We start from the raw sequence: 18,427 nt of genomic DNA, 5'->3' as shown, positions 1-18,427 counted from the left end.
CTAGCTCAAGTAAATCTGGCACAAATCTGTACAAGAGATTTGAAGCTACTTTCATCCCCCTCATTTCAATCTTAAAATAATCTCCTACCAAATCTCATATTATTGGATTAATTTTGATTGCTAACATCATTTAAGGTATGTTAAAGGGTAGAAGTGGATCTGACTTCTACATTTTAACTCATGGTGAGGCTTAGCTCTTCCCTTCACCTCCTTAGTGAATACAATATCGTTTGTTCAAAAAATAAAAAAAATAAAAAAATAAACTTATCACTTCCAATTTTTTTGAAGAAATAACGCTATTCACTAAAATAACTTTAACGTGTCTGTCATACACGTGTACAAACCACGAATTTCAACATAACTGTACAAACAACAACTCCAAAAAAACTAAACTAACAGCTAAAAAAAAATCATAACAATTTTTCTTTTTATGACTTGCTCGATCCGTCTAATCAACAAACGTTGGCTTTCGCCTTTCATCAATTGGGTGATGCCAGGACCCATTTCCCAGCATGCACCACGCAACCACGGTCCAGCTCAATTGAGCAAATTATTGCATGAGCGATTGTGAAATTTGAAGTCATATGTCGCGCATGCTTGATGCCAATGGTATATTTGGTGGAGCAGGCTGTGATGTTTTGTTGATAAGTCCGTACAAGGAGGGCCATGACATTATTTCATTAAATTATGAATGCTCAGTCGCTCGTATGAATTTAATAAGCTTCCAATATTCTGAAGTTCCTTCGAATAATTATGGCATGTTTACTTAAAACGACAAAATTTTATGGTTCAGATTATTAAAAGATGGGGACTTTAAGACAAAAGAGAGAAGATTGAGAACAGTACTCTTTGGTAATAAATGTATGGTAAGTAGGCTTTTTAGCTAAAATTATCTTCAAAATTGGCATAACTTCTCGTTTTGATCTCTAATATTTGAAATTGGTAGAAGTAGTCTCTGAATTTGTTCACCATCAATCATTTTGATCATTTCGTGAAAAATTTCCATTAAATAATAACCAAAATAACAAAAATAGGATAAATTTTTGTCAAATTATTAGTCCATTGTTTATTAAGTTTGAGATATTTTTATAATTTTAAACCTCATTGAACAAAAATTTGCACGAAATGATCAAAACGAATGATGATTGACAAACTCTTACCACTTTTATTGATTTACAATTTTAAGGACCAAAATGAGAAGGTTATATCAATCTTAAGGATCAAAGTGGTAAATTGAACTCGGCTCATCATCTATGCTAAGGGGGTAAACCGGTAAAGTAAGCTAAGCCTCATATTAGGCTAACCATAAGAATATAATTCAATTTCGCCTTTAACGAGAATCAAGCTTAAAATCGTATACTTACAAGTGCAGATAAATATTACCATTATTAAGTGGCAATGCAAATGCAAATGAAATGTGGTTTTGTTTATGCGAGACCAGTGAATTATTAAACATGAAATGGGATGACCATCGTTGGCTAGGTGGCTACCTAACTTCAACAACCCCTCACCCTCTCCCTCTTATTAAATTCCCAAGTGAATAAAAAACAATCAAATTTTTTTGTCTTCTTGGTAAATGTTTTGTGGTGAAATAAAGGTTCGTGTTCTTTCTGAATTAAAAAATACATAAATTCACAGCCACTAGATACAAAGGAAATGAGCACTCACATCAGACGGACGGGATTGGTGGGGCCTCTCCCTAAAAAAGAAGGAACAGAGGGCCCCTTGATTCTTGATACACATCCATCAACACACATGCTCTTGCTTGCTCATATCACAATTAATTTAACAGCTTAATCCCTTAATTACGTACAAAATACGCTTAAAACAACAAGCATTACAGATGAGAAATAACACAAACTTCATCGAAGATTGGCTTGAAAGACGATCATAAAACCGATTTAAGATGTAAATTAACAGTAATCACTTGGACTTGAAAGGGATGGCCCTGATCACAACCACGTGGTACAAAGCTGCAAGTGCTGCCCCAATGAACGGTCCAACCCAGAAAATCCACTGCCAGCATTAAAATTATATACTCAAAAGTTAGAAACAAAAATTCACAATCCATTTATCCGTTTTTGAAATTGGATAATTAAAAGCGCTTTTGCGGGGAAAGCACTTTCATTTGATAAAAGCAGTTTTGGGATCAGGAGGGCTTACGTGGTCATCCCAGGCATGTTGCTTGTTGTAGATGATGGCAGCGCCGAGACTCCTGGCTGGGTTGATGCCAGTTCCGGTGACGGGGATGGTGGCCAAGTGCACCAAGAACACGGCGAACCCAATTGGCAACGGAGCCAAAATCTGGTCAAAACCCATTCAAAATTCACAGCCAGTTAATCACCAAACCAAATTAAACGCCAACAAAATAATAAACTCAGGAAGTTCAAGCTCAGCTAGGCAAATGATCCAAGACTAGACATGCGTACCGGAACATGCGAGTCTCTGGCGCTACGCTTAGCGTCGGTGGCGGAGAAAACGGTGTAGACGAGGACAAAGGTACCGATGATCTCAGCACCAAGTCCTTGACCCTTGGTGTAACCATGGGCAACAGAGTTGGCACCACCGCCCAGCATCTCGAAGGTGGAGCTCTTCTCGAAGCCCTTCACGACGGCGGCACCGGCTATAGCTCCTAGGGTCTGCATAACTATGTAGAACACCGCCCTGGTCAGCGACAGCTTCCTGGCCAAAAACAGCCCGAAAGTCACCGCCGGGTTTATGTGACCACCTGAGATATAAACAATAATCACCACCGTTAATCAAGATTTACTTATAATTAAGAACGGATTAATGACACGGCTGCTTTTTTTGGGGGGAAATTAATTACCGGAGATGCCAGCGGTGCTGTAGACGAGGGCGAAGATGGTCCCGCCAAAAGCCCAAGCGATGCCCTGAATCCCGACCGTTGTGCACTTCGACTTCGACTTGACGACGCCCATCACCGTCAAGATTGTGATGTAGAGGAACAGGAAAGTGGCGATGAACTCGGCGATCCCGGCCCTGTAAAACGACCATGAAGTCAGCTCACCGGGCTCGAACAGTGGAGCCGGCGGTGGCTCCTTGTAGTCTTTCCCTTCGTCCTGGGTCTGAGCCGAAGTACCGATCGGTTGCCTCTCCGAGAACTTGTTCGCTCCCAGCCTAACATCCTCTTCCTTGCCCTCCATTCTCGCTTTCAAACTCTCGGCGACTGATGACCGTTGGATCTTTGTGATCTGAGAGTGTGAGTTGGTGTGGGTATGATTTGAGTGGGTTTACAGAGTGGGAGTATATATAGCACGGCCAGCGCACCGAGTTTTGGAAGCTGGTGAAGTGAGGGAGGGTGGTGGCGGGACCCAACCGCTCTATTAATTTTGATTTTATTTTATGTTTTTAATTTTATTTTTATTTTTATTATCATGTGGCCGACCAATGATATTCTAGCACTTCATTAGCTTTCACGGAAAGTGACGTACGTAAATGCGGTAATGAAAATAAGGGGAAATATAGGTTATTTTCCACGTGGCACGATTGTGTTCGCGAATTGCATGAGATGAAACTGCACGGACCAATCACATCATGAACAGTATAATAGTGCTTGAGACTGTGCGTATTTCAATTGATGACATGAGACAGACCAACGGGTCTATTCTTTGAATTTTGGTTTCTTTGACAAAATTTTGGTATCTAACTGTTACTAAAACGTAGGTACGGTTCTGTTTCAATCGACCTTGGTCTCAATTCGTGATAAAGATTAAGCGATAGCAAAGTTGTGTGGTGTGGTTTGCTTTAGTTTGAACTAACTTAAAAGGAGGTAATGTTCAAATTGTGTCGTTTCGATTTACATACAGATAGAGGTAACGCACATCCAACGAAGTTACTTATAGTATAATTCAGTTCGGTCTAAAAAGCACATTTTTAGTGTTGAAGCCGAATCAAACGCTTAAAATTGATTGGATTCAACTAATTTTGTATATATCCTTCACGTTAATTATCCATGCACATGCAAAGTCACTTTTAATTGTTTTTTTTTTCTTTTAAAAAGGAGATAAGTTGATGATTTTGTCACGGTAGTCCATCCATCTGGAAATTGAGAAAACACATAAAGGCGTTTTAGCCTTTCCTGATCACCATCGTGTGATTTACCAACACTAAAAATCAAGCTTAAGACGGGCCATTTAGTATACGGACCCGAAATTCGTCACAATCTCTAACAAAATTCGACATCTACTATATTATATAGTTAAATTAATATTTCAAGTTATAATATTAGTAAATACACCATCATTTTTGTAACATTCAAACCAAAAAAAAAAAAAAAAAGCACACCAATCTCTCGCAGACTATGATGCTGGCCGTGATCATTGATAAGTCTGGTGGAGTGCAGATGATCATGCTTGGCTCGTGTTTTTAGTTAAATCCATTTTTGTGCAAATTGCAAGGTGGGCAGTTGGTAAAGAAACCTTCAATCATTTATCTTGTGATGTGTTTGATTCTCTCGATCAATTTAATTATGTTATGTTCATATAAAAATATGAACCCAGCCAAATACTGCAAACACTCACAGACTCTCGACCTGCTCTGCACGCTGACAGCTCCTTCTTTTGCTTAAACAGCGTCTTAACAAGGCTGTAACGGAATCATGGAATTAAGTATGCACAAAAAATATATAAAAAACTTGTCAATGCATTTGTAATGGAGCCTTGTTAGTTTAATTATGTACTAATCACAATTCGCATGAGATTTCTGGATGGAAAGTGTTATTGGCACTCTAAAAATCTCATTATATACTCCTCGTATATTTTTCTTTCTAAATATAAAAAGTTAGAAATGTAGAATACGAATTTTAGAGTGCTAATAACATTTCCTTTCTAGATAATGAAAAATAATGACACATGTGGTTGTTACATTTAATCATCTCCCATTCTTTATGGGATAAATGTTCCCCCTATTTTGTTGTGGACCAGAATTTGTGGGGCACCTGAAATTTTGAGGCAGCACATGGATGGAGCTTGGACGGCCTGGCCCGCCATTATTACGTTTCAAACTCGAAAACATTTTGGAACGAGCCAAGTAAGCGTAGATATGTATATGATTGTATGCAATTGATGATAGGGAAACATGATTTCGAATCGAAAAAACTACAATAGGATCAAAGTGTTGTTTGGACCACATCTGCACCACCGTAGTCGCTAGTCAGCTTCACAAGTGGATTGGTATGCGGATTCTTTATATTTTTGAAAGACATACCTTGCTCAAGGCTTTGGCTTCAAAAGGTGCCATGCCAAGTTTTTTGTTGTTGGCAATGCAATGCTCTAAATTACTCTATTTTACGAGAGGAGATTCAACTTTTGTGCAGAAAGTGACAATAGTACTGCACTGATTAATTAACTTAATTTATAAGATATTTTTTGATGTGTTCGGAGTACGACGTTATTGAACAGTTTGAGAGATAATTAAAAATAAAAAAATTCCTTAAATTATATAATAACACGTGACATACCGCACTAAAAAAGTTCTTGTAATTAAATGTCATATTTAACCTTGCTACTTGGTTTGCATGAAAACTAATGTAGGACAACAATGAGACAAGAGACAAATATTCTTAATAAAAAAACCATATAGATAATAGAATGGCTCACAATCTTTGAACGCATGGTGACAAATCGCTTATAACGCACATACACACACACACATACATTGATTCTTATAATTATGTAGCTGCAGCCGCCCCTTGGATTAGGGCCATTACTTTGCTTCTTGTCTATAATTTTATTTTGCTGCAATTCAAAAAAAAAAAAAAACAAATGAAACAAATGAATTAAATTTCTTATTATTATTGCAAACGATATTATATTAAAAAGAGTCCGACAACGACTTATTATGTATGACTTAATACTTAAAAAAAAAAAACTACAATTGTAAATCAATAGGACACTATTATATTATATTATATATATATATATATACATTTTTTTTGTCGAGAAAATATAGAAACTCATTAGATGGGAAAATCTCCATTCAAGTTACAACAAATAACCCAATAAAAGCAGAGAATATCCAATAAGCCCGTTTAACAAGAAGACAAATAGAAAACGAAAAACATAACCCCATCAAAATGCCGCAACCACTTCACCGGAAAATCATAAGAATAGCTGCCCTAGAAAATCAGCTCCGTGTTAAATTTGACAAAAGTATCGGGACACAAAACTTTCAACTCGTAACAAAAAAATATCCCCAACTAAATTCCACCACCAAAGCCATAACCGGAGATTCGTGTTGCCTAGCGTTAAATTTTGTATTGCTTCGGTGATCTGTTTATGTCGCTTATGCGATTTATGTGGTCTTGTTAGGGATGACTTTATGTTAGGATACCGGTATTCAAACTGTCGCGTCAACTGTCTTTGTGATAATTTTTCCTAGAACTCCTGTTTGTGGTAGCTGTATAAGGGTTTAAAATTATTTGTATCTTATGCAAACTATCTGCAACTCTAAAAAAATTTGTGTCTATCTAACCTCTCTTGTATTTAGTTGTTCTAATTAATGAAACACTCTGTTGCTTCTATAAAAATAAATAAATAAATAAATAAATAAACCCCAAGCCACCCCCGCGAACTGTTATGTAAATAGTCGTTCGTCCACGTTGCACCGCCTTTTAGATAGGCACAAGCTCTTTGGAAGATGGATTAAAGTCTTGACAGAAATATTTACAAAAATGCTGCAACCAAAAAGCGAGATGTTCTGTCATATTCAAATCATCACATAAAAGATGGGAACAAGTGATTAGGTAATTAGCACCTATCAGTCCTAATTTAAAAAGTAATTAACAAAGATCAAGGATAATTTATTAAATTAACAGAGTCCCATGGAATTTAAAAAATATAAGCCCACTATGCGACTCTTTAAAGATGTAAAAACAAATCTTATAAACTTTGGTTGCAAGCAACAGATTAATGAATTTCCTTCGTGGCAGACATTATAATCAAAGCATGCAATCTAATTCAATCTCAGGTTAACGCTAACTAGAAACGTATGTTCACTGCTAATTTCTACATTCGTAAGTGTATACCATCACATGCTATCTTTTTCGATGGGATAAAGTCTCTCGCGTAGGTTCTGACATGGATGTGCAGTGACAAGTTTTTCACTTTACAGGCTAGCTTTGGCATTTTTTGTGTCAACCAACCATATCTAATCTAGATTAGGGTTTATGAGGACTGGGAGGAGAATGTATTTGGTGCTCTTTTTTCGTATATATATCTGGCACTTTGTACTTTGCGATGTCCTGTATTGATCCAGGGGTTTGGATGCGATTGATGAATCCGGATCCTCGCTGGATCTTCTTTGTGAGGATTTTGAGGATACGTAAATCATATTCGTTCGTCGTACGGTCAGAAATTATTTTAAATATTTTTATTTAAAATTAAAGACAAACAGTACATGATAAAAATTGATCGCACGATAAATAATGAACAAACACGATTTACAGATCCCTATAATCTTTGTCAAAAGAATCTGAAAATGATCTTGTTGGGCAGTTGATGTGCACTACACTTTGTAAATTTTGTTTCTTTTTTTGACTTCTGATGACGAAATCACCAATTCAAGAAGGAGAAGAAAAAATAAAAATATGTTGCAGTAATTGGGAAGCAATAATGCGATTAAAGTAAGGACCGACTTTCGCCGCCCATTCCATCATTCTTCTTCTCTCTCTCTGTAATGCGCATGGAAATCATGTTATTTTAGTTGAAATTAATGACCAGTGACTCCACTGTGGCCACTAGCGCCGGCCTATCGCCGTCGACCATGCAAATTCCACAGGCCTCACAAAAGGGAATAGGATCTTATCCGAATTTTCTTTGTGAAGATCTTAGTGATCAGTTCATCTTATTAATTCATTGATCATTATATGGTTAGAGGTTATTTTAAATTATTTTATTAAAATTGAATACAAACATAATCTAACACCTTACGATATTTGATAAACAACCGTAATGAATGGATCCATAGGATCCTATCATGACAATTAGGAAAGGATCCACATCCTTACAAAGGGTTGTGCTATTCACACATCCTTTGATAATTTATATCTGTTGATCTTCTTCAATTAATTCGATTTAACGGATAAAAATTCAAAAGGTATATGAGAAGTAAAATGAGGTGTGTGAATATCACATCCCTAACTCACAAAAGGTCACGAGCGGAATTTCATTGACCAAATTGACCTTGTTAATTACTTTTGTTTCTAAACTTTTGACACGTGTGATTAGTACATTTACGCTTCATGAAATCTGTCATCGGTCGCTATAATTGATAAACAATGAAATAATCCACTATTTCTTTGATCCGTCTGTATGACATGGCGATTATACAGTAAGATGTTGGATAGAATGTCTTCAAAAAGTTGAGTCATGAGTAAAGTGGCGCTTGGACTAAATTTTACCACAAAAAATCTATATGTTTCATAAGTCACCAATACATATGGTTTTCATTGTTTGAGTAATGCACATTTATTATATTTTTCATACTATATTTATGTCACTTTTTTAATAAAAGGAAGGCCTACCAACACATGTAGGGATGGGTTGGAAAAATCGAAAAAACCTGAACAAAAAAAATCGAACCAAAATCGAAAAAACCTGAACCGAAAAAAAAAACCGAACTTAACCAAAAGTTATTGGTTCGGTTTCAGTGATTCAAAAACCAAATCAAATCGAACCGAACCAAATTAAATATAATTAAGTTTATTTATTTATTTAATATTTGAGTGTTTATATTCCAACCCCAATTTAAGTTTAGACCCAAGTTTTAAGCTTTTGTTTTAGGCCAACCATTAACCCATAATCCAAGTCCTTTTTCTTTTCCTCACCCAACCCTCTTCTTTCTTCCTTTTTTTTTTCTCCCCACCCGACCCTCCCTGCATCTTATTTCTCTTTGTTTCTTCTTGCATCTTCTTTCTCTTTCTCTTTTTTTCTTCCTTTACTTTCTTTGAAATGGAAAAACAGATTTTATTAAAAAACCGAACCAAAACCAAGCCCAAAAAAATAAAACCGAATAAAAACCGAAAAAAATTGAACCGAACCCACCCCTAAACGAGTCTCATCTATATTAGAGAGGTGGTAACGGTATTTCATTAAGGATAATACTATTCACACAACTCTATTTACCTTCCACATGCTCTTGCTATTTTTTATCCATTGATCTTTTTCGATTCATTCGATCTGACGGCCAAAAATTAATACGAGTGTGTGAGAGGTAAAAATAAGTGTATGGACGACACACACTTTCATTAATTGTCACATGAACATAAGAGTGCCATTTGTGGATTAAGAAACTAATATAAGAATGAATTTTGTACAAATAAGCGTAATTCTGAATGAGCGACCGTTTTGAGCAAAACGAGCCGGTGGGCCCAATTAGTTGTTTGGACCAAGGGCTGAGAGAGAATAAAGAAACCGAGAGGGACCACCAATGAGACTGTCAGTATTTGGACTTTGACTCTTTCATTTGTTGAGGCCTTTCTAATTTGGTCGGTTCTTCATCGCTTCCATTTGGGTCGTTGGATGAAGCATTTGGACTTTCAATTTCATTGCTTGTCCAAAAAAGAATATTTAGAGTCCATTGCAAAACGAGCCGGTAGGCCCAACTAATTTTCAAGACACTGCATGGTATTAGATAATATGAATTCACAAGATCATAATAAAAACAATCACTCAAATTATACTATTCATTTAATACTCGTAATATTCAAACAACCACAAGCTGGTGGTCCAGTGGTAAAAGACGAATTACAAGGCTTCCTTAAAACTAAAAACTGGGGGTCTCGAGTTCGAAACCCGTTGCTGGGCTGGAAGTTAGACTTGTGGCCAGAAGAATGCTTAAATGCCTCTGAGTCTTCCCAATGCCCATAAAAGGTGAATAAGCCACTAGTTGTCTCATGTAAAAAAAAAAAAAAAAAAAAACTTGTAACATTTGAACTATTTAGCGTAAAAGAATTTCAACTAACAATATGACACGATTATAATATCTTTACCCTTTGACCTGGATAATTAACCCATACACTTACCCCATCCACCTAAAAAGAAAAACCGATACCGTTACCCACAGATAGATCCACTCTAATACAATCGGCAAAAAAACATACAAAGACGAGAAACGGCGTTGAAAAACTGGCGATCCGAAGAGTCCTTAACGTCCGGGAAAAAAAATAAAAAACGATCCTTTATCTCTTCAACCACGGCGTCCTATTTTTCCATCAAATCATCACCCACAATAAAATATCACCCAAAATTCCCTTATGTCAACGTCTTCGATGTCGTACACGTTCGCTCTCACCCATCTTTCCGTCCACCGTCTCACACCCTAAACAAACCCCTGCCCAGTTGACAAAAATAGAAAACGTCTGCCCCCGGTCACAGGAAATCTCAAACGACAAGTTATTTCCCCATCAGCCGGCTCCCGATCTGAGAACAAAATGTGGTACGGAACTCGAGGATAAGATCAACGGCTCCAGCTGCCCCGTGTTTAATCTGATCTCAGCCGTCCATCGCTCATCGTCGTGTTATTAGTTACACCCCCGCGCCACGCTGAATCAATCTCTCTCTCTCTCTCTCTTCTCTCTCTCTCTACCGGCGGGGGACGAAAGCGAAGTTGTGGAAGAGCTCGCTGAAGGCTGACTTGCTGACTCGTATCTGGTTCGGGCTCGGGCGAATCTTCGCGGGGCTTGGCGCGCGAGGTTTGGTGCGACGGCAGAGCTGGCGAAGGCCATGGCAGTGATGAGAGGGAGCGTGTGGAACCGTAGGACGGTACAGAGGCTGCGGCAGCTGCTGATCTCGACCGTTGGATCGATGAGGGTCAAGCTTCTGCTGTGCTGTTGCATCGGATTCACGCTCATCGTGCTCGCGAATCGAGCTTCGGATTTTATGGGATGGACGAGTCACACTGCGGTTCTGGAACGGTCCTCGGATTCACGGTCTTAGATTTTTTTTTTCCAAAATCTCCGCATATCCGTATTAGTCGCTAATCTTTTGATTGCTCAAGCTTCCACTTGCACATCACTGTTAATAACTCTATTTTTAGTAAATAATTAAGCTCGGTGTTTGTATTTTGATGTTCTACTTTCTTTTAAATTCTATATTAAGAAAGATTTGAATACAATCCCAAACTTCTCTGAACTTTTGGATTAGTGATCTTAATTGGAGTGTTGAGAATAACCTCCATATTAGATATAATCCATGGGTTCAGGTATATTTTTTCTTGATTTATTTTAAGAATTTTGATTCCACGGATTGAGGGCGAGCCTTGTTACAACGGAAAGGTTGCTCTTTTGTGACCGAGAGGTCAGAGGTTCAAGCGGGAGCTTTGATTCCGATGGAAACGGAGTGTTAGCTATTAAGGATATGGTCACTGTTCTGCTTCAACCCCATTTTTCGATTTGGGAAAGACTGGGAAGATTAAGCTGACTTTGTGTTGTTCTCGTTTTCTAAAGAGCACATTCCTAGAATTTTTTCGATTGTCTTATTGTTGATTGTATCGTAGTAGAGAGATACGATTTATTAAGTATTCATGCTGAAATTTGCAATTTGTATGCAGGAAAGGGTATTCTATTGTAATGAACACATGGAAGAGATATGATCTTCTGAAGCAGTCTATTTCTCACTATTCTCGATGCCCTCGGCTTGATTCAATACATATTGTGTGGAGTGAGCCAAGTCCTCCGTCCGATTCTCTGACAAAATTTCTGGATCACATTGTACATCTGAACACGAGAGATGGGCGACAAGTTGAATTGAAATATGATATCAACAAGGAAGACAGTTTGAACAACAGATTTAAAGAAATTAAGGATTTGAGAACAGATGCTGTTTTTTCAATTGACGATGATGTTATATTCCCTTGTTCTTCAGTAGAATTTGCTTTTGATGTTTGGCAAAGTGCATCGGATACAATGGTTGGATTTGTGCCTCGGATGCACTGGGTTGATCCGGTATGCCTCGATCTCCTACATTTTCTCGTCATTTAGAGAGTATTATCCAACGCTCTTGCTGTCTTCCCTATATTTTAAGTTTCTTGGTTGGAAAACTCATATTAATTTCTGTTTGAGGTACAAAGTTGGTTTTGATCTATTTGGGCTCGAAACTATGTATTGTTCATTTGTTCTATACTTTAGGGGAGCCAACATTTACTGAAGAAACCCCATTTCTTATTAACAATTTAGAAAACTCTGTATGGCACACTTGTCAACTGTCTTACCAGTTTTTATGCTCACTGTGCAGAAAGGTGATGAGAATCACTACATATATGGTGGATGGTGGTCAGTTTGGTGGACGGGCACATACAGTATGGTACTGTCTAAGGCAGCCTTCTTCCACAAAAAGTACCTGAGTTTATACACAAATGAAATGCCAGTGTCAATCAAAGAATTTATTACCAAGAACAGGTTTGCCCTTTTGCTTTGTTATTTGCTTCTTACCCTTATTTATATTTCTTTTGAGCTGTGTGCACATGTGAGTGCGTGGTTTTTGTTTAGTTGTAAATATTTTTCACTTAATATTGGGTTGGATTTCACCAGGAACTGTGAAGACATTGCAATGTCCTTTCTTGTAGCAAATGTAACTAATGCTCCCCCTATATGGGTGAAAGGTAATCATATATCCTCTGCAACGGCATGGTTTGTTTAAAATTTTCTTTCTTGCGTTTCTTTGTTCAGCCTTATATCATATGATGTGCAACAGGTAGCTATTTTGCTTGACTCACGGTCCTTATAATCTGAATTAGTTTGAAATGAGATAATATTACAGATAGATGTGTTATAAGAGTTGGAAGACAAACCATAATAAGTTCTGCATCATAAATAAGATCAAATTCTAAAAATGCAGCAGAGGAATCTTACACGGAACTTTAAGGAGAGGAGTAGGCATGTCTTAGCCGGGCATCTATCTGCTCCGTGGAATCTGCAGTGTCCGGACTACTTCTTTCACCAGCATAAATAGAATAATAATGGAAATGCCATCGGTTTTCATATGATTTTTAGGAGTAGACCTACGCTTCCTGTTTTCGCTACATTTTGGAAAAGAATTGACTTTCTTTTGTTAACATCTTAAAAAAGCAAGTTATGTCGGTGGCATGTAGATGCAATGATATTGTGTTCGTTTAGGCTACACCTAGGAAAATGTGTTTTATCATCCTTTGAAAACTTGGACTGGATGTTTCTGCATATTCTAATTGTCACTTTGGTTGATGCATACCAAGAAGTGCATTCGCAATACCTAACCACCATTCACCATTCATTTTTCATTTCTGTTGTAATATTTTCTCTTCTGATTACTTACGTCTCGCTACACATTACTGTACTTTTCATTCAGGTAAAATATTCGAGATTGGTTCAACTGGTATCAGTACCTTGGGAGGTCATACTGAAAAAAGAACCAACTGTGTCGATAGATTTGTTGCCGAGTTTGGACGAATGCCACTGGTACCCACATCTGTGAAGGCTGTTGACAGTCGAAACATCTGGTTTTGGTGATTTCAGAACACGCTTACATACTCCCCAATCAAATCCTGGAGCAATGAGAATTTCCACACTTTCCGTCCTGTTAAAGTTGCTACGGTACTTCTTTGTTCCTCGGATGTATAATATTTAACTCTCCGAAAATGTATGCGTTTTTGTGACAGCAGCGGCCAATTTAGCACGCCCATATAGATTGATATTCTTGTATTCTTACCATGTAACACGAGGCAGGCAGTCGCTATATGAGTAATGAGATAGGTCTTTTCCAGTTCCAGTTTGTATTAGGTTGACGTAGAATGAACAGTATTTCTCGATGACAGAGTCAGATGACCGGCGAGGAATTCACCACATCGTAGATTGGTTGGATAACCGTCGAGGAGTTTACTGTGCCCCGGAATTTATGCATTGCGGGATTCCATTTTGAATCTGTTTAATTTAGACAAAAACTTCATCAAAACTCAATGTCAGACACATTTCTTATTGCGATCAAACTGGATTACAAAACTAAGAGAGGCGATGAGTCTGCGATTATTCCGGTCTAGAACGAGAATGACATTTTTATTCTCTCCGTCGCATTCTTTCCTATAGATAGATAATTTACTCGGGGCCGGAATACATCCCTGGCAGTGCCGGATATCGGTACCCCGTCAAAATTTAGCAAAATTACAAAACTTTGTTGTAGTTATCGTAGGATGTACTGAGAGGGAAGCAAGTATCTTCGGCGCCGGTGCTCCAAAGGAAATTGGCATACTTGGAGGCGTAAAAGGGATTGTCGGGCTCCTCTGCCATTGCTTGCTGGTACCTCTCTTCTGCGCCCCACATGTCTTTCCTTACCAACCACAAGAAGTCTGCGTACCGGCTCAAGGCCTCAGCGTCTGGTTTCTCCCCTTGCACTGCGCGCCTGAAGCACTCCTCGGCCCTGCTAACGCAAACATAGATCACACAACACCGGTCAGGCAATCCTTTTCAGTCGAGTTAGGTTTATACAAACACATCATAAAACAAGAAAATGTATTAAATGCAAATTAGTAAGCACACTGAAGCAGATAGTTTGGTAAGTGATACTCACCTATCGTGATCGCGAGCCACGACATGGAGGAAATGTGCATAGTTTGAGAGCAGAAGTGCATTATGAGGATCCTGAGCTAAACCCATCTGGTACAAAAGATCAGTTCTAAAGTAGTGCTCATGATAATCCGGCTCGACAGTCACTGTTATCGGTGACACAAATTTCTGCACCGTTTCGTGATCAAGAGCCTCATCCCTTACTTCTGATTGCATTCTTGAAGCTTCCTCCATCACAGAGCTCCACAACTTCACCTCCTCCTCTGCCGTGAACTCCTCACCATTGAACAAGGAAATGCCATACATCTTCTCGATATCAACAACGGCATGCCTGAATGAAGTTTCTGTGCTCACATTGTCACGAAAATCGCCCTCCTTCGAGGTCTTCTTCACAACCCTAGTAGAATCGTCATCGGAAACATAATCGGGTTTTGAGTAGGGTTTTTCCTCTGTCTCAGTCTCGGTCAAAGTCTCAATCAATACAGGCAGAGGTGCTGCAACGACAGCATTGCAATTCATCGAATACACGCTGAAATTCGCCAGCAAGATCATCACGTAAACCATCAAAGTCGGGGACCCCGAAAACACCTGCTGAAACAACCACACAAACGACATGTTCATCTCTCGCTTCTGCACCTTGGCTATAACCTCCTGCAGATCTTCAGAGTACAAACTTTCCCTTATACTCAAAGCATGGCTATGGAGCTCACGGATTATAAACACCATGGAAGAGAATGCCTTGTTCAGGGAGCAAAAAGTAAATTCCCCGGCTTCTCTTTTTGGACCCTCCTCCCGTTGCTGCCGCTGCTTCTTCTTGATTAACCGGAGCGACACCGGAAGCTCGAGGCTGTTGGCCTTTCTTTCCATGGTGGCTCTGACGATTTCGCTTCTCTCCGGCCAGTCCGGCGGCTCCGGATGAATCCCCAGCAGAGAGGGTTCCAATGCATTGAGCTTCAAGCTCGAAAACCGCATCGAAAAGCCGCTGCCTTTGCTGTTTTCGCCTTCTGGGTAAGTCGAAATCGGAGAGATTTTTGAAGTTTTCGACGCCAAGAAAGCCGGTTCGTCGACGTTCTCATCATCGTCCTCGGAAAGATTGAACCCTTGCGCCAATTCCTCAATCTGGTTCGACAATTCTTCGTACGAAAAATCATCAAACTTTGCTCTGCAAACTTGGTTCGAAGTACGTTGACGTTTCGAATTCCCCGACCCGGAAGAGTTCAGCCAACGAACGAAGCCGCATCCCAGAGCTCCATTACTTCTTCCACTGGGTTTCGTCACAGAAGGAAAAGAAACCGAAAACGACGACCCTTTCGAAAACGAAGAAGAAATTGGTGCCGGAATCTGAAGCGAGCTCCGCCAGCTCTTAGAACAGGGGACGATTCTGGAACCCATATCTCCAAGTCAACGATCAGGATTTGGAGAAGACGATGAGAAAAGATTAAACACAGAGAGCCCAAAAACTGAAAAAAGAACGAAAAAAAAGTGCAAAAATGGAGAAAAATCGGTTCACAGTTCACACTAGCAGTGACAAGGGAAGTCCGTGTGCAACAAAAAGTGGAGCTGCCGGATATTTTTCGTTGGGTTTTTAAAGGAAACAAGGATTTGGATCCGCCAAAAAGTGTCTAACTGGGCTCCAGAAGTCGCTTCATGAATAAGTAGCTTTTGCTTCCATTTAATCCAACCTGAATAAAAAGATAAAAAGGCCTAATCAGGTTACAAAATTTCAAATCCACAATGATAAGGACTTTGGGTTTTCACACTTTTTTTCTCTTCTACTCTTTCTTTTTCTCAAGCCATTTTTGAATAAGTGAAACAAAACATCAAGAAAATATAAATTATGCAACAAAAATACAAAAATAGAACAAGTGGCGCAAAAGGAGGGAACGCAGTGGCGAAATTCTTTTCTTATATGACTAAAACAAGATTTTCTCACTCACATTTTGACGTTCTGCACTTGTTTTGATCTTTCAATGTAAATAAATGAAAGGAAATCCGATGAACATAAATGAAAGTGAATATTACACAATACACCGCCTCAAATTATTGTAAAAGAAAATCCTTAAAAAAAAAGGTTGGAAAACAAGAAAACGCAAAGTGTGAAATGAAGAGAACGTTACATCGAGGGAGATTATTATTTTCCCGGCCGTGGAGAAATCATGAAATGATCTCCATTGACGATGAACACCATGGCTCGAATGGCTTCCCACCACCATTTTACGTCACGAATTGCTCTACCATGGAGGAGCAGACAACCTCAGCTTCAAATTTGGACTTTGTTTTATTCTTCCTCTTTTTTCTTTTGTTTCTGTTGGAATTGAGAGAGAGAACCAAAATTTTAAATGAGAAAAAAGGGCAAAAGATAGGAAGAATAAGAATAACTTACAACCTTTTCAGGGTCTTTGCTTGTTGGCCGCAGAAAGGTAGAAATTCGCGGGTGTATATTCAGTCTGTGGACTTGCATCGCACGTACGTGGAGAACACCTACTGCTCAATTACGATGATCAACGGTTTAGATTGTTACTTAAATGAAAATTAAATTCTTAAAAAATAAGTTTTTGAGACCTGAGATCTCAACACAAATATTATACATATGTCAACTGAATCTTAAACCTCATGTTTCAATGAATTTTAGAAATCGTCGTTTTTTTAACAAAATAATTTAAGAACTGAACTTTTAGTTGAGTAATAATTTAAATACCAAGTCGATAATTTAATATATGGTACGTGAACTAAATTAATTAGCTTTATAAAATAAAATCCTAAATTTACAAGTTTTCCTTAAAAACAAAAAAAAGTTATCATTTTTACAATCAATAGGTTCCTTTTGAAAAAGCAAAAACAAAAAAAGTTGTGTACATGTGGAGTATGTCGTTGTAGTACCGAATCACATGTGACTACAATAACTAAGGACTTCTCCGCAAGCTAACACTTGTCGACATACTACCAACTGAACTCACATATGTCGCCACCATATGTAGATGTATGTCAACGTGCAAGTTGGCTCCAAATTAGCTGCACGCTGAGGGTTAAAAAGAAGAAAGCAATACTCTCTGGATCCCTTCTACCAAATCCACAAAATCCAATACTCTTTGCCATTGAAATTTGATCCAATGGCTAAAGTTGTTATAACTTCTAAAGGGGTCTCCTGTTTGAAACCGTTGAATCAAATTTCAACAGTTCGGATTATTGGACTTGATGGACTTGGTGGAAGGCATCCGCAGATGATCCCTTTCCTTAAAAGAATACCAATTCAAAATGTTGAGAAAGAAATTACATGTTCTTGGGAAGAGAATTTAAGTAAGTTGGGTATTTTTTATGTTATCGATTGATTTTACAGTAAAATTTTTACTTTTTTTCTTCACAAAATGCTAAAAGTAGAAAATCATGCAATTCTTGGTTTGAAAATTGGCAACCCAAATAATTTTCAATTCACGATTTAGGCCTCGAATTACCAATTAACGATCTGATCGGTAACCTTAGCTCCTCTTATCACCCAATTCGATCGGGAAGCACATCTCACGTAATCTGTTTGATAGGTATAATATATATGCCTGTAAAAACTCATAGACTATCAAAATTATAATCCCAATTAGAGCATCTCCAGCAGTCAAGGCAGAAAAAATTGGAGGCAATTGCAAGGAAGGCAGGAGCCCTTGCGTTGCAACTGCCCTGCTCCACAAGTCGTGAAAGTTGAGGGACGAATTCTAAGTTTTACTCTGATTTTTTATTTACGTGTTAGCGAAAGAGCTTTATTTTGACTCCAATAAATAGTGAGGTTGGATGGTATTTTATTAGGTTAGTTCACTATATGCGGTTTAACTCATATAATTTTTAATTTTTAGTATATATGAGGACATTCTTAACTAGCAGGAATCT

General features: G+C 38.3%; 3 protein-coding genes across 4 annotated transcripts; 1 reads left to right on the top strand and 2 right to left on the bottom strand.

Annotated features, from left to right (window-relative positions):
- Window positions 1-1,746: 1,746 nt before the first annotated feature.
- Window positions 1,747-3,239, bottom strand: LOC103942423 (probable aquaporin PIP1-4). The gene is made up of 4 exons (XM_009352611.3): window positions 2,828-3,239; window positions 2,430-2,728; window positions 2,164-2,304; window positions 1,747-2,016 (listed from the first exon to the last, which is right to left on the bottom strand). The coding sequence occupies exons 1-4, from the start codon at window positions 3,162-3,164 to the stop codon at window positions 1,924-1,926; spliced, it is 870 nt and encodes a 289-aa protein (XP_009350886.1). The 5' UTR covers window positions 3,165-3,239; the 3' UTR covers window positions 1,747-1,923.
- Window positions 3,240-10,421: 7,182 nt separating this feature from the next.
- Window positions 10,422-13,754, top strand: LOC103942405 (glycosylinositol phosphorylceramide mannosyl transferase 1). The gene is made up of 5 exons (XM_009352593.3): window positions 10,422-10,948; window positions 11,569-11,962; window positions 12,252-12,415; window positions 12,548-12,618; window positions 13,341-13,754. The coding sequence occupies exons 1-5, from the start codon at window positions 10,743-10,745 to the stop codon at window positions 13,499-13,501; spliced, it is 996 nt and encodes a 331-aa protein (XP_009350868.1). The 5' UTR covers window positions 10,422-10,742; the 3' UTR covers window positions 13,502-13,754.
- A 179-nt stretch (window positions 13,755-13,933) lies between these two features.
- Window positions 13,934-16,873, bottom strand: LOC103942416. Of its 2 annotated transcripts, none has more exons than XM_048565301.1 (3): window positions 16,669-16,873; window positions 14,556-16,233; window positions 13,934-14,408 (listed from the first exon to the last, which is right to left on the bottom strand). In XM_048565301.1, exons 2-3 carry the CDS (start codon window positions 15,941-15,943, stop codon window positions 14,150-14,152), a joined length of 1,647 nt encoding a protein of 548 aa, XP_048421258.1. In that variant the 5' UTR covers window positions 15,944-16,233; window positions 16,669-16,873; the 3' UTR covers window positions 13,934-14,149. The 2 variants fall into 2 exon arrangements, with proteins under 2 accessions (XP_048421258.1, XP_009350878.2); XM_009352603.3 differs by having other exon boundaries at window positions 13,934-14,405; window positions 16,669-16,865.
- Window positions 16,874-18,427: the final 1,554 nt, after the last annotated feature.

Source organism: the organism of the source record quoted next, unplaced genomic scaffold, assembly GCF_019419815.1.
Source record: "Pyrus x bretschneideri cultivar Hongxiangsu unplaced genomic scaffold, Pyrus_bretschneideri_v1 Contig4, whole genome shotgun sequence".
Lineage (NCBI taxonomy): Eukaryota > Viridiplantae > Streptophyta > Magnoliopsida > Rosales > Rosaceae > Pyrus > Pyrus x bretschneideri.
This window is presented reverse-complemented; position numbering and strand designations above follow the sequence as displayed.